Genomic DNA, 19,499 nt, shown 5'->3' with positions numbered 1-19,499 from the left:
GGATGACCCCCGAAACCCACAGTTATCCAACGGATGACGGGTATTCTAGTAATACTTAAATCTTACTGTTAAATTATTGAAAAAAATCTTTTAAAAATATGGCAAGCGATAAAATTATAGCTACCTTTGTAAAAAAAAATTAAAGCCGTTTTAGGAACCATCGATTACACTCATTTTTATATTTTTGTATCGAATATAAGCCGTTGAAATGTCTTTTAGAATTATTTTTCATTTCAAATATTTTCAAAAACCGCCCTCAACCCCTCCTTGAAGTCAACCGGAATGGCCAGGGAGAGTAAAACAATAATAGTCAGAACAAATTTTTTTCCTTGCTTTCTGGCAACAAAAATTTGGAACCAGCTTTTCCAGTCTATAGTAAACTACGTTTTCTGTACAAACTGGACGATATTGCACACACATTTTCTTGATGTTTGTATATTGAAAATATCATTTTTCTAACGGTGTTGATAAGTATGCCTGAAAAGTATAAAATAAATTATGCTCTTGTTAGCTAAAAATATATGCTTTACTTTATTGTGTATAATTCTTCTCTATGTTATGATGTTTTTATATATTATTTCTATATATTGGACATATGCCTTGCCTATAGTTTGTATTTTGTATTCAAAATAAGCACGTCTTTCTATTATGAGCATTATAAAAATACGCGCATACTTTAAAAAAATGTTTGACTACAGAATTATTTCTCTTACAAGGATTTTCCACTTGTATTTTACTTTTCCTAAGCTCACTTCTCTTTGTATGTAGAAGATCTTCTACCCGTATTTTCTCTCTTTGTACTAGAGCACACACCAATTATAGCCTACAGATTATACGAAGGCACTAAATCCCCTCAATACCAATATGTGGGGAGGGAAAAAAAAGTAATTTTCCTCAAGAAAACAAATAAGACGGTCTAATGCCGAAGCCCTGGGGGAATGAATCTTTACAAGATAGATTCTACAGGAGCATAAATAAATTATGTCTCGGCATACAGGCGAGTGAGAGATCGGGTAATTAGCTGGTGCATTGGTGGGGGCTAGATGGGGTAAGCGTGCGACAGTGTCACCGGCACTAGCATATGACATGTCACTGGAACTAGCGTATGACATGTTAGTGGCACTAGCGTTTGACATGTTTGTGGCACTAGCGTATGATATGTTAGTGGCACTAGCATATGACATGTCACTGGAACTAGCGTATGACATGTTAGTGGCACTAGCGTTTGACATGTTTGTGGCACTAGCGTATGATATGTTAGTGGCACTAGCATATGACATGTCACTGGAACTAGCGTATGACATGTTAGTGGCACTAGCGTTTGACATGTTTGTGGCACTAGCGTATGATATGTTAGTGGCACTAGCGTATGATATGTCACTGGTATTAGCGTGTATCAGTCTCACTAGAGTGTGACAGTTACACTGGAAATAGCATGTCAGTGTCATAGGCACTAGCATGTGTCAGTGTCATATATATATATATATATATATATATATATATATATATATATATATATATATATATATATATATATATAAATATATATACATATATTGTAAATTAGCATACAATTGAACAATGATTTTACGCCCAGCAATAAATAACTTTATGTGGCATTATCAAGAACATCTGTACTAAGGTTCAGCCAGACTTAATAAAAAGTAAAAAATATTTTACAGATGTTTTAAGCTATATGAACTTTGACATTTTGAAAATTGATTTCAATGAGACTTTAGTCAAGGATTTATAAAGTAAAATATACCGTATTATTACTTTAGTGTTTAGAGGACAAATCTGTATAGAAATGCCTGAAGTCAAAAGAATTTAAAAAAAACACCCACAAAAATATTTTGATTAAAATCTTAGAGTTACAGAACCTGAATAGTCTCCCTTTGATATCTCTACGCATTAGTCGCATACGTACTAATTCTCTTGAGACTTGGGTTTTGGATTACAAACACAACAAAAATGTTACAAAAATAAAAATATATATTATAAATGAAAAAGTAACGAAACTTTTTAAAAACTAGAATCTTCGAATGATACATTTAATAAGACGGCTTTTCAGATTCGAAAGTTTTTTTTCAAAAGCAGCTATAGTGTGAGTTGAAATAGTTATTCCATTTTTACGCCAATGTCAAAAGTTTTAGTAGCAAAATATCGCATGTTTAGATCACAATGACTGCATGTGGAATCAAACAAGTAAAAAGAAACTATTTATGCTTTGTTGGTTCAGTTTTTGCTCATTTTCAAGAAACTCGCCAATACATTTTATTTTGTAGTGGGTTTATAAAACACCCTCGCCCATCACTAACTATAGCCTTCTTCTTTTACTTAATTAGAACATTGGAAGGCATATCCTCCACAAAAAATTAAGCATTATGTGTTAACATGTTATGCACCATATAGACAGTTGACTCAGATTTCAACCTGCTTATCTTTTTGGATTAGCTTCCATAGCCTTTGTCTATCCAGTATTTCTTCCAGACTTTTTTCTCCGGGGGTTCACTTGAAATTTTCGGGGGAGGGGGGGGGGGGCGGACAACAATTTCCGGGGGGGGGGGGGGGAGGGGACCCACTCTCAAAAGTATATATTTCCTATGTAAATTCCATTTCGTTCGGGGGGGGGGGGGTGCGGTAGACTTTCTTCGGGGGGGGGGGACGACGACGGTGCCCCCTTCCCCCCTTGAAGAGATGCCTGGAAGAAACTCTGTGTCTATCTAAGAACAAACTACAAAGCAGCAGTTTTTTTTAATATTCTCTTCTAGATCAGTTGCTATCAGCCTTCAAGCCTGAGGGTTCGAACAAGGGGCTTTTGGGTTTAGTAATCATGAGCTTTACCGACTCGACCTAACTGTCGTAGTTTTAGTAGACCTTATCGCTCGCCATCCTATCTTTAAAATTGTTATCACAACTATATCACATCACATAAGTAACAACGACCGTTATACTAAGCTTATTATACATTTAACCCCTGTATCGCTAGCACAAGAATCGAGCCTGTTAACTTAAAGGCAATAATTGATTTTTTTTCCTTCTGTCCTGGTTATCGCTTTCATCTAATGGATCTCGCATTTCCTCACCAACTCGCGGTGATAGCGTTTTATTACCTCCCCTGACCGCACCGTTCCCCATTATTTACGTGTGTAGAGTTTTTTTTTTCAACCAAACAGCTTGTGTGTTTTAGAGAATATGCTTACAGCAACTGTATTTTAAAGCCAGTTTTTTTTTTAAATCAAACAGAGAAACTACTACACATGTATAACGCTTAGTAGTGCTTCAAAAAATGTGTTAAGAAAATCAAGTTGAAACAATGTTTATTAAAAATTATTATTAAAAAATTCTAGCATAATGTGGTATTTTACTTCTATGTAACATCACATTTTGCCCTGGGTAAAATAACATGGATGTGCCGTGCTGGGCTTCCTTTATACTTGGCCAAGACTAGAGTACACGCATGATAATGTTTTGTGTTCTTTACCATTGAGCGCTCTAGTTTTTTGTTTTTATTTTCGTGATTATAGCACTAATTATATAATGAATATAAAAATCAACGTAATAGCACATATTGTACCGGCTAAAGTAATACACGTTTTACCCTACAACGTGACATAAAACTTTGTACCCACCAACGTGACACAATATAATGTACCAACCGAGGCCATACGTCATTTGTACCCACTAACGTGACACAACATAATGTATACACCAAAGTGACAACATAATGTACGTGACACAGGATGTACCCACCAACGTGACACAACATAATGCACACACCAACGTGACACAACATAATGAACCAACCAACGTGACACAACATAATGCACCCACCAACGTGACACAACATAATGTACCCATCAACGTGACACAACATAATGCACCCACCAACGTGACAACATAATGTACCCAACAACGTGACACAAAATATTGTATCCATCAACGTGACAGAACATAATGTACCCACCAACGTGACACAACATAATGTATCCAACAACGTGACACAACATAATGAACCAACCAACGTGACACAACATAATGTTCCCACCAACGTGACACAACATAATGTACCCATCAACGTGACACAACAAAATGTATCCAACAACGTGACACAACATAATGTACCCACCAACGTGACACAACATAATGAACCAACCAACGTGACACAACAAAATGTATCCAACAACGTGACACAACATAATGTATCCAACAACGTGACACGCCGTATTGTACCCACCAACGTGACACAACATAATGCACCCACCAACGTGACAACATAATGTACTCACCAACGTGACACAACATAATGCACCCACCAACGTGACAACATAATGTACTCACCAACGTGACACGCCGTATTGTACCCACCAACGTGACACAACCAAATGTACCCACCAACGTGACACACGATGTACCCACCAACGTGACACATGATGTACCCACCAACGTGACACAACATAATGTACCCACCAACGTGACACACGATGTACCCACCAACGTGACACAGGATGTACCCACCAACGTGACACACGATGTACCCACCAACGTGACACATGATGTACCCACCAACGTGACACAACATAATGTACCCACCAACGTGACACACGATGTACCCACCAACGTGACAACAAAATGTTCCCACCAACGTGACACAACTAAATGTAACCATCAACGTGACACAACTAAATTTACCCACCAACGTGACACAGAATGTACCCACCAACGTGACACAGAATGTACCAACCAACGTGACACAACATAATGTACCCACCAACGTGACACAACATAATGTACCCACCAACGTGACACAACATAATGTACCCACCAACGTGACACAACATAATGTACCCACCAACGTGACACAACATATTGTATCCATCAACGTGACACAACATAATGCACCCACCAACGTGACAACATAATGTACTCACCAACGTGACACAACATAATGCACCCACCAACGTGACAACATAATGTACTCACCAACGTGACACGCCGTATTGTACCCACCAACGTGACACAACCAAATGTACCCACCAACGTGACACACGATGTACCCACCAACGTGACACATGATGTACCCACCAACTTGACACAACATAATGTACCCACCAACGTGACACACGATGTACCCACCAACGTGACACAGGATGTACCCACCAACGTGACACACGATGTACCCACCAACGTGACACATGATGTACCCACCAACGTGACACAACATAATGTACCCACCAACGTGACACACGATGTACCCACCAACGTGACAACAAAATGTTCCCACCAACGTGACACAACTAAATGTAACCATCAACGTGACACAACTAAATTTACCCACCAACGTGACACAGAATGTACCCACCAACGTGACACAGAATGTACCAACCAACGTGACACAACATAATGTACCCACCAACGTGACACAACATAATGTACCCACCAACGTGACACAACATAATGTACCCACCAACGTGACACAACATAATGTACCCACCAACGTGACACAACATAATGTACCCACCAACGTGACACACGATGTACCCACCAACGTGACAACCAAATGTATCCACCAACGTGACACAGAATGTACCAACCAACGTGACACAACATAGTGTACCCACCAACGTGACACACCGCGTTGTACCCAAACTTTCTACCCTAGCGTGACACAAGAATGTACTCACCAGTGTGTGCATAAACGTAAAACGGAAGTGACGTAAAGCCGCAGTAGCCGAGTGAGCTAAAAGCGCAGATGGCACTAATCTGCAGCAGACTCCACTTGGAAGGGTTGGGGTTCAAATCCCCCGAGTCAGACATGGTGAACCCTGTTTGAACCACAGCCTTAAAATCCACTATCCCAATCCAGCTTAGTAGGCCTATCCATACCGAATCACACACAAACTAACTAAAGCTAATATTTCACGGTAATCACTTTTCTATAATCGATTGTCAATATTTTCTAATGTAATCTTAAAAACAAGTGTTAAAACTTCAATAGCATTTTAAGATTTTAAAGATAGATATACTATAAGCTCTAATGAACAATTCTATCGCGGTGTATTGTAATCAAACATATATTGATCACAAATAGTATAAGAATCCAGTATGAGTAAATCCAGCGAAAATTACAGCGGTTCCACACAGCCAAGTGATGATTAGTCAGTCCGAGCGAGTGCTGTCCCCTTTTTCACGCGACGTCCCGCCAAATTGCAGCACAGCACAAGTTCCTCACGCGAGCGCGAGATTTGTAGAAATGGCCCCCTGCCCCTAGTGATTGCATGCACGCGCGCAGTGAGGCGACACGTCCGTGGGTCGGGCTATAGGTAACCTACTGGCTTTTGTTAGTCTGCTGCTATCCACGCGCGCGACTCAATGCAGACATGCGCGCCGCGAGACAGAACGCTGTCACCTCCGGCCATGACGTCATCTCGATTCGATTTTTGTTTTCCTTGTCGTATTAGGTCAGTAAGGCTGAATCAGACAAATAAATTCGTCTGCATAATATATATATATATATATATATATATATATATATATATATATATATATATATATATATATATATATATATATATATATATATATATATATATATATATATATATATATATATATATATATATATATATATATATATATATATATATATATATATATATATAGGTTTCTATAGAAACAAGTATTTTTAAATATAACATTCATAATAAACTTAAATATTCAAGACATTATATAGACTTTTTAGAGCTTTAAAACAACACATTTTTTTTTCAAAAAAACTAAAAGTTTTTTTTTTAAAATCAATTTCGTGCATCCAATCAGGTGCATCGGTGAAATCACGTGACCAAGCAATCAGCCCAACAGGGGAGATGATCAATGCATGACTCACTCAATTTTACTTAACGTTCGGATTTCTTCATCAGACGTAATGGGGGAAAAAGTGAAGCGTTCATTATGCTAGTTGATTAATCAGACTCGAGTTAAAGATTAGCATTCGTCGGTAGCTTGTGTGATTGCTGCGTTCGATGCACGTCCTAATGTGATCGACTGCTTTTGAATATCGATAGTGCTGAGCCCGGGGCAAAAGACTCAGCCGCATTGAGTGATGGGCATTTCTTTTCTCGTTCTTAATAACACGAGTTTCTGTATAAAGAAAGGTCTGTATTAGTTTTACTGTGCAGCGGAAAAAGACATACAGTGCACATTTTCTAAAGAGTATGTGGTTAGGATTTATGAAAAAGTGCGTAAAGAGATAAACGAAGGAGTTATGACTGAGAAGACAGAAGGAGCATTTGACTGAGATGAATAAAATAGTATGTGACATATGACTGAAAAAATGTGTGACTGTAGGAGTATTTGACTGAAGCGGTATGTGATTTATATTTGACAGTGCTCTGACGAAATGTTACATATTATGACCTTTGTCTTGTATTCTAGATTAAAACTCGTCATAGCATTTGAAAAAAAAGTAGATTCTATTTAGAGGAATTTAAGCAAAACTTCTGTTATGGGTATTTCATAAATAAAAGGTTGAACTTTAAATCTATGTTGGCTTACAAAAACTGTTGGTAGAGAAGATAAACGGAGGGTGTCACGTTTTAAACGGAATTTCTGTGAAACAAGTCAAGGCGTGTAGTCTACAGTTCCGTCCTAATGATAGCAATTACTTTTACAAGCTCACAAAAATACCTTAACTACTGCCGTTCATCTTAGCCTAGGGTATAATTTCTTCCATCATCGTCCATTTAGCGTCTTGTTTAACTTCTTCAATCATCGTCATAGTTAGCCTCTGGTTCAACTTCTTCAATCATCGTCCAAGTTAATCTCTGGTTCAACTTCTTCAATCATCGTCCGTTTAGCCTCTTGTTTAACTTCTTCAATCATTGTCCACGTTAGCCTCTTGATTCTAGTTCATCTTCTTTAACTATAGTCCAAGTTAACCTCTAGTTCAACTTCTTCAATCACCGTCCACGTTAGCCTCTGGTTTAACATCAGAACCCGGGGTCGTCCTAACAAAGTTTGACACTAAAAAAAAACAGCGAAAGTGATACGATAAATAAAACGATTTTCGGACAACTTTTTCCTGTCCAAATTTCTCGGCTATTGGAGAAACTTGGACAGCTTCATTTCCGGTAGCCAACTTTGCTGTAAACAAAAAAAAAAAAAAAAAAAAGAAAGAAAACCGCTGATGAACCCGCGTTTCAGTGAGAAAAATATGTGTAGCGCTCTTTGCTCTATTATAAAAACTATAGCGCAGAATATGGATAATTTATTCAGTGCTTGAGACTCAGCATTTATTTTCTCTTTAACGTAATGGAAATAATAAAACACGTTATGTTTGTAAAAGTTCTTTAAAAAACTAAATCCAATCATAATGTTGTATTATTTAACAAAAAAAGTACAATATTTATTTCATTTCGACAGATTACAAGTGGAAAATAAAAAGTAAATTGTATTTACAACGAGCCGGCCCGCGGCATAACATACGCCGCTATTTAGTTGTTTCTAATTTTCAATAATTCATAATTTGTGAATTCGACAGTACCAACGCTGACACTGAAAATATTTCTTTAAAACACTATAAGTAGCTCGTTAAGGACCATAACCCCCCCCCCCTTCCTTCCCTCCCCCCCTCCTCCCCCCCCCCCTACGTTTAAAATCGTTGGCTCTGCTTGTAAACATTTAGAGTGAACACAGCTCACTAAAACCATGTAGGGGTGGGGAGGTAGGGAGAGCGTTTGCAGCTTGTTTTCTAACGGCTCGAAGAAGAGAATTATATATATAGATAATTACTAATTACAATTACACTATTTTAAATACTAGAGTGCTTTCAGTAATAATTTCGTAAAGACGCTTTAGCCCGTGATGTTTTTATCAAGAAGCCAATCAACCTCACTCACTCAATCAAATATTACGTCACTCTTATTTCACAGGAAAAGAAAAAAAAAATTTGATCGTAAGTTTTCACCAATAACGAACTGATGACAGGAATCAGGTTTTAAAAAGTTTGTTTTAAATTAAAAGGCCAAGTTCGCCGTATTTAGACATTAAAAGTGAATTGTTCAAGCGAGTTTGAATCAGAGCAAGTTAAATAAAAGCTTATTTTAAAATGCCATGTTCGCCGTACTTAGATATTAAAAGTTTGTTGATCAAGTAAGTTTGAATCAGAGCAAGTTAAATAAAAGCTTATTTTAAAATGCCATGTTCGCCGTACTTAGATATTAAAAGTTTGTTGATCAAATATGTTTGAATCAGAGCAAGTTAAATAAAAGCTTATTTTAAAATGCCATGTTCGCCGTACTTAGATATTAAAAGTTTGTTGATCAAGTAAGTTTGAATCAGAGCAAGTTAAATAAAAGCTTGTTTTAAAATGCCAAGTTCGCCGTATTTAGACATTGAAAGTAAATTGGTCAAGTGAGTTTGAATCAGAAGGGTATGTTTTTAGTGTTGAAGACTACCTTGCTCATTTCTAATGTGGAGTTTTAAAATGTTTAAAATCTTCCGTGTAAAATAGATGGGTTAGTTCAATGTGAGTTTACATTTCATTGATTGACCTCTCCCACAGCACAAAATATTACCTCACACGGTGCATAAATTATGGCCTCACACTTTGGCCTAATATATGGCCACACTCTAAGGCCCAAGTTATGGCCCCCCACAGCTAAAACTATGGCCACACTCTAAGGCCCAAGGTATGGCCACCCACGGCCAGAGTTTCTTCCAGGCATCTCTTCGGGGGGGGGGGCAAAGCCCCCCCGAAAAAATTTTACCACCCCCCCGAACGAAATGAAAATTATATCATTTATATAGAAAATATATACTTTTAACAGTGTCCGCCCCCCCCCGAAGAAAGGTCTACCGCCCCCCCCCAAAAATTTCAAGTGCCCCCCCGGAGAAAAAAGTCTGGAAGAAACACTGCCCACAGCTCAAACTATGGCCACACTCTAAGGCCCAAGGTATGGCCACCCACAGCTCAAACTATGGCCACACTCTAAGGCCCAAGGTATGGTTTACCATTGTGCAAAAAAATAATGGCCCAACAACTCTTCGCTCTTCTATAATTTATATTTCTACATAAAATAGAGCATATGAGTTATAAAATCATTTACTCTATTTTAAGGAATTTTTTTTTAAAAGTATTAAGAGTTTAGTAACAATTGTACAATAATTAGTTTTTTTTGTTTGTTTTGTAGGAGAAAAAAATGTTTTATCGGCTATAAAAAATTATTTATTTAAATCCTATTTACTGCTTATGAAATCAAGGGAGAATATTCACTAACTGTAACTGTTCAAGATTATCAACAATTCTAAATTGTCTCCCTTTTATTGTAGAAAGTTCTTGATATCTAACTATTTGTATTTTATTTTGAACAATCGGCTGATCTCCAAAAGCTAGCTTTGTTAAGATGAAATTCTTTAATTATAAAGACTAGCACACGGACTTATACAAACATAGACACCATCAGTTTTGCCGAAATCTTTTGGCTGATATTGCAACAAAGCCCTCTTACCCTATTAGTGGAAACGTTTGCATTAAAGTTTAAACCTAAACCTTGTTCTAAAATATTCTAAATCTAAACCAGCCAAACATTTCACTGACGAAAATTGTAACATGTAGATAGCTAGTTGCGTAGACTTGGAGGGGGGGGGGGGGGGGGGGGGGATGGGGGTAATAGGGTAGTGCTCTTCCTCCCTGCACCCCACCCCCACATTGACCATAAAAATAACAGTTATCTTCAGCTGACTGATGTTAACGCACTCGTATCGGTTATTACTTGCAATCGCAAATAATAATAATAAAAAAATAAATAAATTAAAATAAAAAAATATTATGTTTAAAGAAACTTTTTTAAAAAATATTTTTTTTCTTTTGCTTTCAGTTAAGGAGAAATCACGACAAAAAAATATTGTAGACATATACTAATATACAAATTCTGCATCTTTATTATCGATTCACAATTTATAGAAGTCATTACAGCTATTATTGCCTTGTATTTCGTGGGACGAACCTTGGTCTGTTTAAATTAAGAAAACCGAAAGCCATTCCGTTAGGTTCTTTCTGGTGACCTTGATATTTGTCGTGACCTTGGTATTTGTCGTGACCTCGGTTCTTAAGTGTCTTGCGATAATAGAAAACAACAACATCCTATTTAACCTGCCCTTCCCCCCCCCCCCCTTAAAGAGATGCCTGGAAGAAACTGCTTATAAAGATTTTGCCCATTATTTCCTAAACACTGGATGTATGATGTATGTTCTAAGCCCTAAGTTGACATGAACCAGGATTAGAAAACACTGACGTCCTATGAGAGATTAGCACACAATAAAAAAACAAGCTTTAAAAAATGTAACAACGGCGAAACTAACTAATCAATTTTAGAAACATTAGACCCTAACAAAATATTGTTGCCGTCATGAGTTTTTGCTGATTGGGATGGGCTGGGGCAGGGGGGGGGGGGGTCTACAAGTTCTAAGAAAACAAGAACTTAACTTTTCATCTAACTAATAAGACCATGAAACAGAACTGCCCTGTAAAAGATATTGTGTCGGAGCTGGGTACTGTGACCAACAGCGTCTAATGAAATGTGCAGTGCTCCTAATTTGAATAAAACGGTTTCCCTTTAAAAGGGTTGGATCGATTAGACAAGGCACTGTATGGGTGTGTAAAATATGACCCGTGTTATCTATATTTTGTTATCCAGCAAAAAGTTAACGTTAGATCTAAGATAATTCTGTAAGGCAGTGGCTTGTAGTCTGACAGAAACCTGCAAACATGGTAAACATTTTTTTTTTCTTGTATGTCAACGTTTCTTTATGGTGAGATTTGAACGGGGTTGATGACGTGTTAAAATTAATTAATGCACAATGCCATTATTTTTATACTAGAAATAGTTTGTTTACTTTTTACTTTGCCATCTCCTGAATTCAATGTGGTCATTGTACGTATGAGCCAGTTTGTAACATAAAACAAAAGGTAAGGTTTAAGTTAAAAGTGCGTCAAGTATGGTGAAGACTGCAACAAAAGTCTGTTATAGGATAACTCTATACCACTGACAGAGGCGTCGCGAGGCGGAGGCAGGGGGTCGGACCGCACCGGGTGACACCATTTAGAAATGTGACAACAAGACAAATTATTGTAAAATGTATTACAGAAAAATACTTTTTACCAGCTTATTTAATGATTAATTAATTAAAAAGTGTTAAGTGAAATCAAAGATTCCGACATTGGTGAGGGGTGACACCTGGACGTAAACCTGCTAATTATATAGAACTTTACATTCAGCTGTATTACATACAGCTATATATATATATATATATATATATATATATATATATATATATATATATATATATATATACACATACATATACCCGACTTAGCGACGCCACTGACCACTGTGTCTCGGCAATATTTCAAGATATTTCTTCATTTAGCCTACAGTATGAAGATGGTCTCTGTTTCTGAGAAATTGCACAAGCTTACACGTGTTTCAGTCACCGATGTAGCACAGCAGCCGATTTAACAGTATAGATAACACTAGTCTATTTTTTACCATAGGCTCTTGCGTCCCACGTATTTGTCTACTGTTTGTATACAGTTGGCCAACTGGCAACTACATAATACACTCGCCAGATATGCCAACCTGATAGGCCTACACCTACACGCTGGCTAAATTAAATTAGCCCGTAATAAATTTTAAATTGCGATTTAACAACAATGAAAGATAGATAACTAAGTCTTATATTTAAATCTACAAGTGCATTGAGCACACCCCCCCCCCAACTGTTTTTATTTGTTTTTAAAAAGACGATCTAGATCTAGTTTTTAAAACAAAAAGCAAGACTTATTGTTGGTTACACAATTCTCAACGCTCATCAGTATTTTTTAAATCTTGTTTTTGATTTTTTTCTTTTTAGAGCAAAGGACTTGTCTTGGGTGTATATGAGCCAAATGAAAAAGATGGACCATTTATATTCTCTCCATCTGCTAAAAGCTTTGATGAATCTACTGCTGGAAAACTTGAGTCTGTTTTAAAGATGTATGTAAACTACTAGATCTAGTAGGGCCTAAAAATACAGGTTATTTGTTGTGGTTTATAATTATATTCGATGAGTGATTTAATTAACTGAGTTGAAAAGTTTAGGTATCCTGTTTCAAAGGTCCTAGATCTAACATCTTCTGAATTGCCAGGTGGCCTTCGCGCAAGGGAAAAACGTGTAACAAATTTAAAATTGGAATAAACATTGAATGTAGCTTTAGTATGCTAGGGATGCTGACCTGTAGTTTGAAAAAAAAAAGGATTCACAATTAGTTTTGTTACAACTACTAATTAGCTTAATTATTTTATTATGTAAGTGCTGGTAAAACCCTGAGCTGTGGTAAAGTCCGTCTGCTGTATGGCCTTGATGAAACCTACTCTACTGTGACTGTAGCTAACCTTGGGAAACAAGATGAAGGCTATGATGACACTGAACAGGTTGATCAGGGAAAAGAAAATGTCAGAACTGCTGTTGCAAGTCAGTCTTGGTTTATTTTATTTTGTTGTTGTTTTTCACATTTATTTACTAGTGCTTTTATTGTTGCTTGTTTAATAATGCTGCTAAGGGGTCACGCTGTTTTTGACGATTTTTACCCACCCCCCTCCCCTCCGTCACACGTCGTCACAAAAAGCCAGACCCCCCCCCCAGACGTCACACCTCAGCCAACAACCCCCTAAAAATGCTGTTGAATTGTTCTTAAAACATCGATGATTTTCCAAAATCTTGTCAGAACTCTGTCAACAGAGTATTTTGATCAATTCCTATTACAATTGATTAAAACCGTTTTCTAAAACGCGAAATAACGGCTAAAACTCGTTTTCTAACATTGCTTTTTTTTATAATGCAAAAAGTGACGCCACACCATCTGAACCCCCCCCCCCCCAATCACACACCGTCACAAAATTACGGACCCCCTCTTCCCTACGAGTGTGACGTCATTTATTCATTTATGGACGAACCCTAAGTAACCATACAAATAAAACGTTACCATTTGTTTCTCTTCAGGAGCAGTTCTAAGTTTGTGTGAAGTGGGAGAAACAGATGTGGATGTAGATGCATGTGGAGATGCTGAAGGTAACACTTGCACTTTATGCATTTTTTTTTAATTAGCAAAGGTTTGGCCCTTAAAAAAATTAAAGTACGTCTTTTATTGCTTGAAACATTCCTGATAATGTTATTTTATTGTTTGTAAATCACTCCATTAAACGTCTTCATTTTTAGCTGCTGCTGAAGGTGCTTTTCTATCACTGCATTCTTTTGATGATCTGAAACAAGAAGACAAAAGGAAACCGAAAGTGAATGTCACTCTCTACACTAAAGGCCTGGGAGATGAGTAGGTTTGGTTTTCTGTTTAAAATATTTAAAATATTCAAAAAGGCTTTTGATGTTCGTGTAAATCTGGTACAGCAGAATCAGTTCCAATTGGTAAAAACCCAATGAGCTGATCAGAAGCACAAAATTGTCCCCCGCTCCCCCCCCCCCACCAAGCCAGTAAAAAAATTACACATTTACGTATCAGGTGTACAGTATAATACAGATTAATGTGTCTACTATATAGGTCAAATGCCAAGGCACAGTGGTCAAGAGGTCAAGTACTGGCCACTGCCCAGAACTTTGTCAGATGGCTGCAAGAAAACCCAGCTAATCTCATGACTCCTACATTCTTCTGCCAGCAGGTCAAGAGGAATTTAGGAGATCTTAAAAATGTCAAGGTAACTGTGAGGTAGGTTGAATTTCCTAATGTCAAACTTACTGTCAGATATGTTGTATAGATCTTCCTAATGTCAAGATAACTGTCAGATATGTTGTATAGATCTTCCTAATGTCAAACTTACTGTCAGATATGTTGTATAGATCTTCCTAATGTCAAACTTACTGTCAGATATGTTGTATAGATCTTCCTAATGTCAAGTTTACTGTGATGTATGTTGATTGGAAGATCATCTTAATGTCAACATTACTGTAAGGTTTCACCATACCAATGCATTGTATAGATCTTCTTAGGATGTTTATATCTTTAAAATATGTGAAACTTTCAGAGAAAAGGAATGGGCTGAATCCATGAAGATGGGATCTTTCCTATCAGTAACCCAGGGATCAGATGAGCCACCAAAGTTTCTAGAAATTGATTACCAAGGTGGAAAGGCTGATGATCCATTTGTTGTATTTGTTGGCAAGGGAATCACTTTTGATAGGTTGGTAAAATTATAAACTACTATTGATGTTTATGTGGGATGGCTTGGCCTAGCAGTAGAGAGCTAGACTGCTAACCTAAATAGTCTTAAGTTCGAATCCAAGGTCAAGTCAGTATAACATCCCTAAGTCCACCCAGTTCTGACTCATTTTAGGGAAAGCAAAGGTTGACCACACTATTCATTCATATGCCGAGGTCTCTGAAACTTATGAACTCTACTTCATCTGCCACATGTGTTTTGGGCATGAATGGAAAAGATGATGATTGATGTTTATATCAAACACTCCCGTTGTTTAGTTTTGATATGGTTTGTATAAAAGAATTAAAACATGGCCTCAAGTTCCAGAAGATGTTAATATTTCAGTGGTGGAATCTGCATCAAGGCATCACTTGGTATGGATGAAATGAGGGCAGACATGAGTGGTGCAGCTTGTGTAGTCAGCAGCATTCAAGCAGCTGCTAAACTTGGGCTACCTATCAACGTGAAAGGTAAGTTTTAAAAAATATTTATTTGAAGAATAATTTTTTGCCTCTATAAATAGTGGAATGTTTAATGGATTATTTTACAATTTTATATTTAGGTCCCTCGTGGCTTTAGAATATAAATTTCCTTTGTTTTGTAAAACTTTAAGTTTAAAAAAAATAAACATCTGACAGTTTATTTCCTATTCTGTTATACTGTTTCAAGCATAAATTTGTATAATTGCACAAAGCCTTAAATAGGACATATATATATATTAACAAATTGACTATTGGAATTTAAAAAAATATCTGCACATCTGATTTTAGTTTCATAGCCAGCTGTACAATTTAATGCACATATTTTTATGCACTACATTAAACTGCTTTAAAAACTATTGCTAAGGTCTAGCACCTTTATGTGAGAACATGCCTAGTGGAAAAGCCACCAAACCAGGTGATGTGGTCACGGCTATGAATGGGAAGACCATTCAGGTAAGAACTGATTGTATTACAAGTTTATTTTATCATGTTAAATACAATCTTGGCAGTGGTGTTTATTTTGTTTTAATTTAATGATTTAATTGAAAGGTTAATGACACTGATTATGAGGGCAGGCTAATACTGGCTGATGCTTTATGTTATGCTGAAACATTCAAACCAAAGCTAATTTTGGATATTGCAACTCTAACAGGTATTTAAAATTAAGCTTATAAAAGTCAAGTATTATATTATTAATGTGTTGATCAAATGTAATTATGTAGTTATTTTACAAAGGTTTACATTTTTTTTTCTACAGTAAACCTAAGGAGTCACCTCAATCAATTTTAAGTTTACTTTATTCCCATAACTTAGTTTATTATATATTTATACACTCACACACATGTATACAGGTAAAATATAAATGTATGTTTATATTGGTATAAATATATTATGTATTTAAGCATACATATGTATACAAATGTCAAATAAATTATTGTTTCACATTATGAACATTACATCTGATATAAATATATTTATAACAGGTGAAGTCATCATAGCCTTAGGAGCTGCGGCAACAGCAGCGTATACAAAGTCTGAAAATATTTGGGAAAATTTGCACAATGTAAGAACAATATCCAAATTAAGTTTGGTAATGAGATATAGGTTTATTTTGATAAGCCTTCATTATTTTTTGTTTTTCAGGCTGTTTCTTTCTATTTTAGGCAGGTAAAGCAACAGGTGATAGGGTGTGGAGGATGCCGTTATTTAAACATTACACCAAACAGATGACTGAGTGTGATTTGGCTGACATTAACAACGTTGGCACCAAGGGGAGAGAAGCAGGGAGTTGTACTGCTGCTGCTTTCTTGAAGGTAAATCCTGATTTTATCGAGTAGGTTTAGAGAATCTGATTTCATCAAGTAGGTTTAGAGTATCTGATTTTATTAAGTAGGTTTAGAGTATCTGATTTTATCAAGTAGGTTTAGAGTATCTGATTTTATTAAGTAGGTTTAGAGTATCTGTCTTTATGAAAGTGTAGGACAATAGTGTGATTGCATCAAGTATAGTCTATAGTATGATTATATCAAGTATAGGCATATAGTTATAGTATGATTGTATCAAGTGTAGGTCTATAGCATTATTGTATCAAAATGAAATGTAGGCCTTTAGTGTGATTGTATCAAATGTAGGCTTTGAGTCTATACATATATCCATGAACTATACTGACAGATGACCGGCATGATACTTATTTCCTTGCATTCCTTACTCTACCATTAGTTGAGGCAGATATAAATCTATACTATGCCATATACTATAGTATCTGACTTGATCAAGTGAAGCTGTATAACAATCTAGTATTTAAACATACTTTCGACTTTGTTACTTACCTCTGTAAATTCTAAATGCAGGAATTTGTGTCAACTGACAACTGGGTCCATCTAGATATGGCAGGTGTTATGACAAACAATGGTGATGTGCCATACTTGGGTAAAGGGATGTCAGGTACCTATACAAAACTTTCTTAACTTTGTGACACATTTTGTTAAAAAGATAACCTGTTTGTGCCAACTTGGTGAATGATCTCTTGAAGCAAGCAAAAGCAGAGTCAATCTATTGGTGGTTCAAGTATTGCCCTATTGAGAATGTTGAAAGAGAAAACCATTTCAGACTCACAGGAGTCTGAAACGGAGTTGTGAGCAACTCAAACATGTACCACTTTACTGTTTTAACCTTGAGTCACACATAAAATATCATTTCTACTAAGTATGCTAGAATTTCAGCCTAATAGATGCTGGGTTAATTTGGTTGTAATATCTACGCCTTTTTTTTTGTTTTTGCTGGAGTACTAAAGTTAATTCTTTTAAGGAATTATTATAACGAAATACACATTTATACTTCCAGCTAATTTCTTTGATTTGAATGAACTCTAACATTTTCTTCAAATGAGACATACTCTTTCTCATCTTTTGTAGAGAAATGTCTCAACATCAAATAATGTAGGGCCTACTATAATAAAATTATTCTTACAGAATTTAACTCATTTTTTGGATGTAGGCATAATACTAAAGTGGTAGCTATAAATCCTGCATAGTTACTGTAACAGAGAAATATAAATCCTACATCAAATTTATAGCCTAACACTAGATTGCACTGAAAGAAAAAATGTTCTCCATAAAAATTTAAAACATTTTCCTTTTCAGGTCGCCCTACAAGAACCCTAGTTCAATTCTTGGAAAACCTGAGTAAACAGCAAGCTTAATATTTCACTAAGTTTTATTCAGTATTATAAGAAATGATGATTTAGGTAATTAATTAGAGAGCAAGATTTAACCATAATGTGAGTCAGGAGCCTATTAGCATGGTTGTGAAAAGGGGACTTACTATGAAGAAACCGAAAATGGCATACACATTTTAAATTATTTTTCTGACAACTAATTTTCAGATGCAATGGTGCTGATCGAACTGTAAATGAATTTTAAAGAAAAATGTTAAGACTGATTTCATTGTAAGAAAACCATAAACAGAAAAATGAATAATGTAAACAAAATTAAAGGATAGTATTGTTTTGTTGAACTAAATGGCATTGTTTATCAAAATAAAATTAATTTATCAATAAAAATGAATAAATCAAACTTATTCACATTAATGTATAATAGTGACAAATGTATACTACATCACATTTAAAAAATATTTTTCCTCAAAGATGTAAACATTTTAAACATGGTGCTATTAATCAAGAACATTTTTCTAATAAACTCATCAGATTTTAAAAATATTTTTGCTCAAAGACGTAAACATTTTAAACATGGTGCTATTAATCAAGAACATTTTTTCTAATAAACTCATCAGATTTTTAAAATATTTTTGTGTGTGCTTTAGTACAGACACATTTAATCATTAAATAAAATTATGCTTATTCTAACCTAACAGGATAGGACGCATGGTCGAATGGTAGAGCATTTAAATGCTAACCCAAAAGTTTTGTGTTCAGGTCAGTGGTCGTAGCACCTCCCTGAATCCACTCCCTGAATCCACTCCCTGAATCCACTCCCTGAATCCACTCCCTGAATCCACTCCCTGAATCCACTCCCTGAATCCACTCAACTCTGGTGGGTACCTAACTTTTGTTTGGGAAAGTAAATCATCGTTCTGATTGGGTGAAAATGGTTTAAGTTCAAGACAAAACCCCACTAGTGATGGGTATGGGAAATCATCAGTGCAGTCGTTTGTGTTAAAAATGTGAATAAAGATTAAAGATTAAAGAATGATGCTAGGGAGATGGTGGAGAAGTGAGATAAAGTTGGGAAGTAGAGGATGACACAGTATG

The 19,499-nt window shown here is 36.1% G+C and overlaps 2 protein-coding genes across 2 annotated transcripts in view; one reads left to right on the top strand and one right to left on the bottom strand.

The window, feature by feature from the left end:
• LOC131936009 (sodium-dependent neutral amino acid transporter B(0)AT3-like) overlaps nucleotides 1-5,847 on the bottom strand; it is a 42,496-nt gene extending 36,649 nt beyond the window's left edge. Inside the window, exon 1 of the mRNA XM_059292801.1 lies at nucleotides 5,685-5,847. Within this exon, the coding sequence (XP_059148784.1) occupies nucleotides 5,685-5,817 (133 nt within the window). The 5' untranslated portion in view covers nucleotides 5,818-5,847. The remainder of the gene's footprint in view (nucleotides 1-5,684) is intronic.
• A 5,809-nt stretch (nucleotides 5,848-11,656) lies between these two features.
• LOC131936001 (cytosol aminopeptidase) lies at nucleotides 11,657-18,783 on the top strand. The gene is made up of 14 exons (XM_059292791.1): nucleotides 11,657-11,770; nucleotides 12,913-13,034; nucleotides 13,352-13,512; nucleotides 14,041-14,109; nucleotides 14,257-14,368; nucleotides 14,594-14,758; nucleotides 15,075-15,230; nucleotides 15,594-15,718; nucleotides 16,095-16,183; nucleotides 16,280-16,382; nucleotides 16,714-16,793; nucleotides 16,894-17,043; nucleotides 17,581-17,674; nucleotides 18,373-18,783. The coding sequence occupies exons 1-14, from the start codon at nucleotides 11,768-11,770 to the stop codon at nucleotides 18,429-18,431; spliced, it is 1,488 nt and encodes a 495-aa protein (XP_059148774.1). The 5' UTR covers nucleotides 11,657-11,767; the 3' UTR covers nucleotides 18,432-18,783.
• Nucleotides 18,784-19,499: the final 716 nt, after the last annotated feature.

This window comes from Physella acuta, unplaced genomic scaffold (genome assembly GCF_028476545.2).
Source record: "Physella acuta isolate Inbredline_101_S28 unplaced genomic scaffold, ASM2847654v3 ptg000164l, whole genome shotgun sequence".
Taxonomy (NCBI): domain Eukaryota; kingdom Metazoa; phylum Mollusca; class Gastropoda; family Physidae; genus Physella; species Physella acuta.
Note: the sequence above shows the minus strand (reverse complement) of the source record. Positions and strands in the feature narration are given on the sequence as shown.

Bases quoted from the DNA above. Each gene is read 5' to 3' on its own strand.
- LOC131936001 (XM_059292791.1), top strand. The intron at 14,110-14,256 runs GTAACACTTGCA...CTTCATTTTTAG, and splicing joins TGCATGTGGAGATGCTGAAG to CTGCTGCTGAAGGTGCTTTT. The intron at 15,719-16,094 runs GTAAGTTTTAAA...ACTATTGCTAAG, and splicing joins GCTACCTATCAACGTGAAAG to GTCTAGCACCTTTATGTGAG.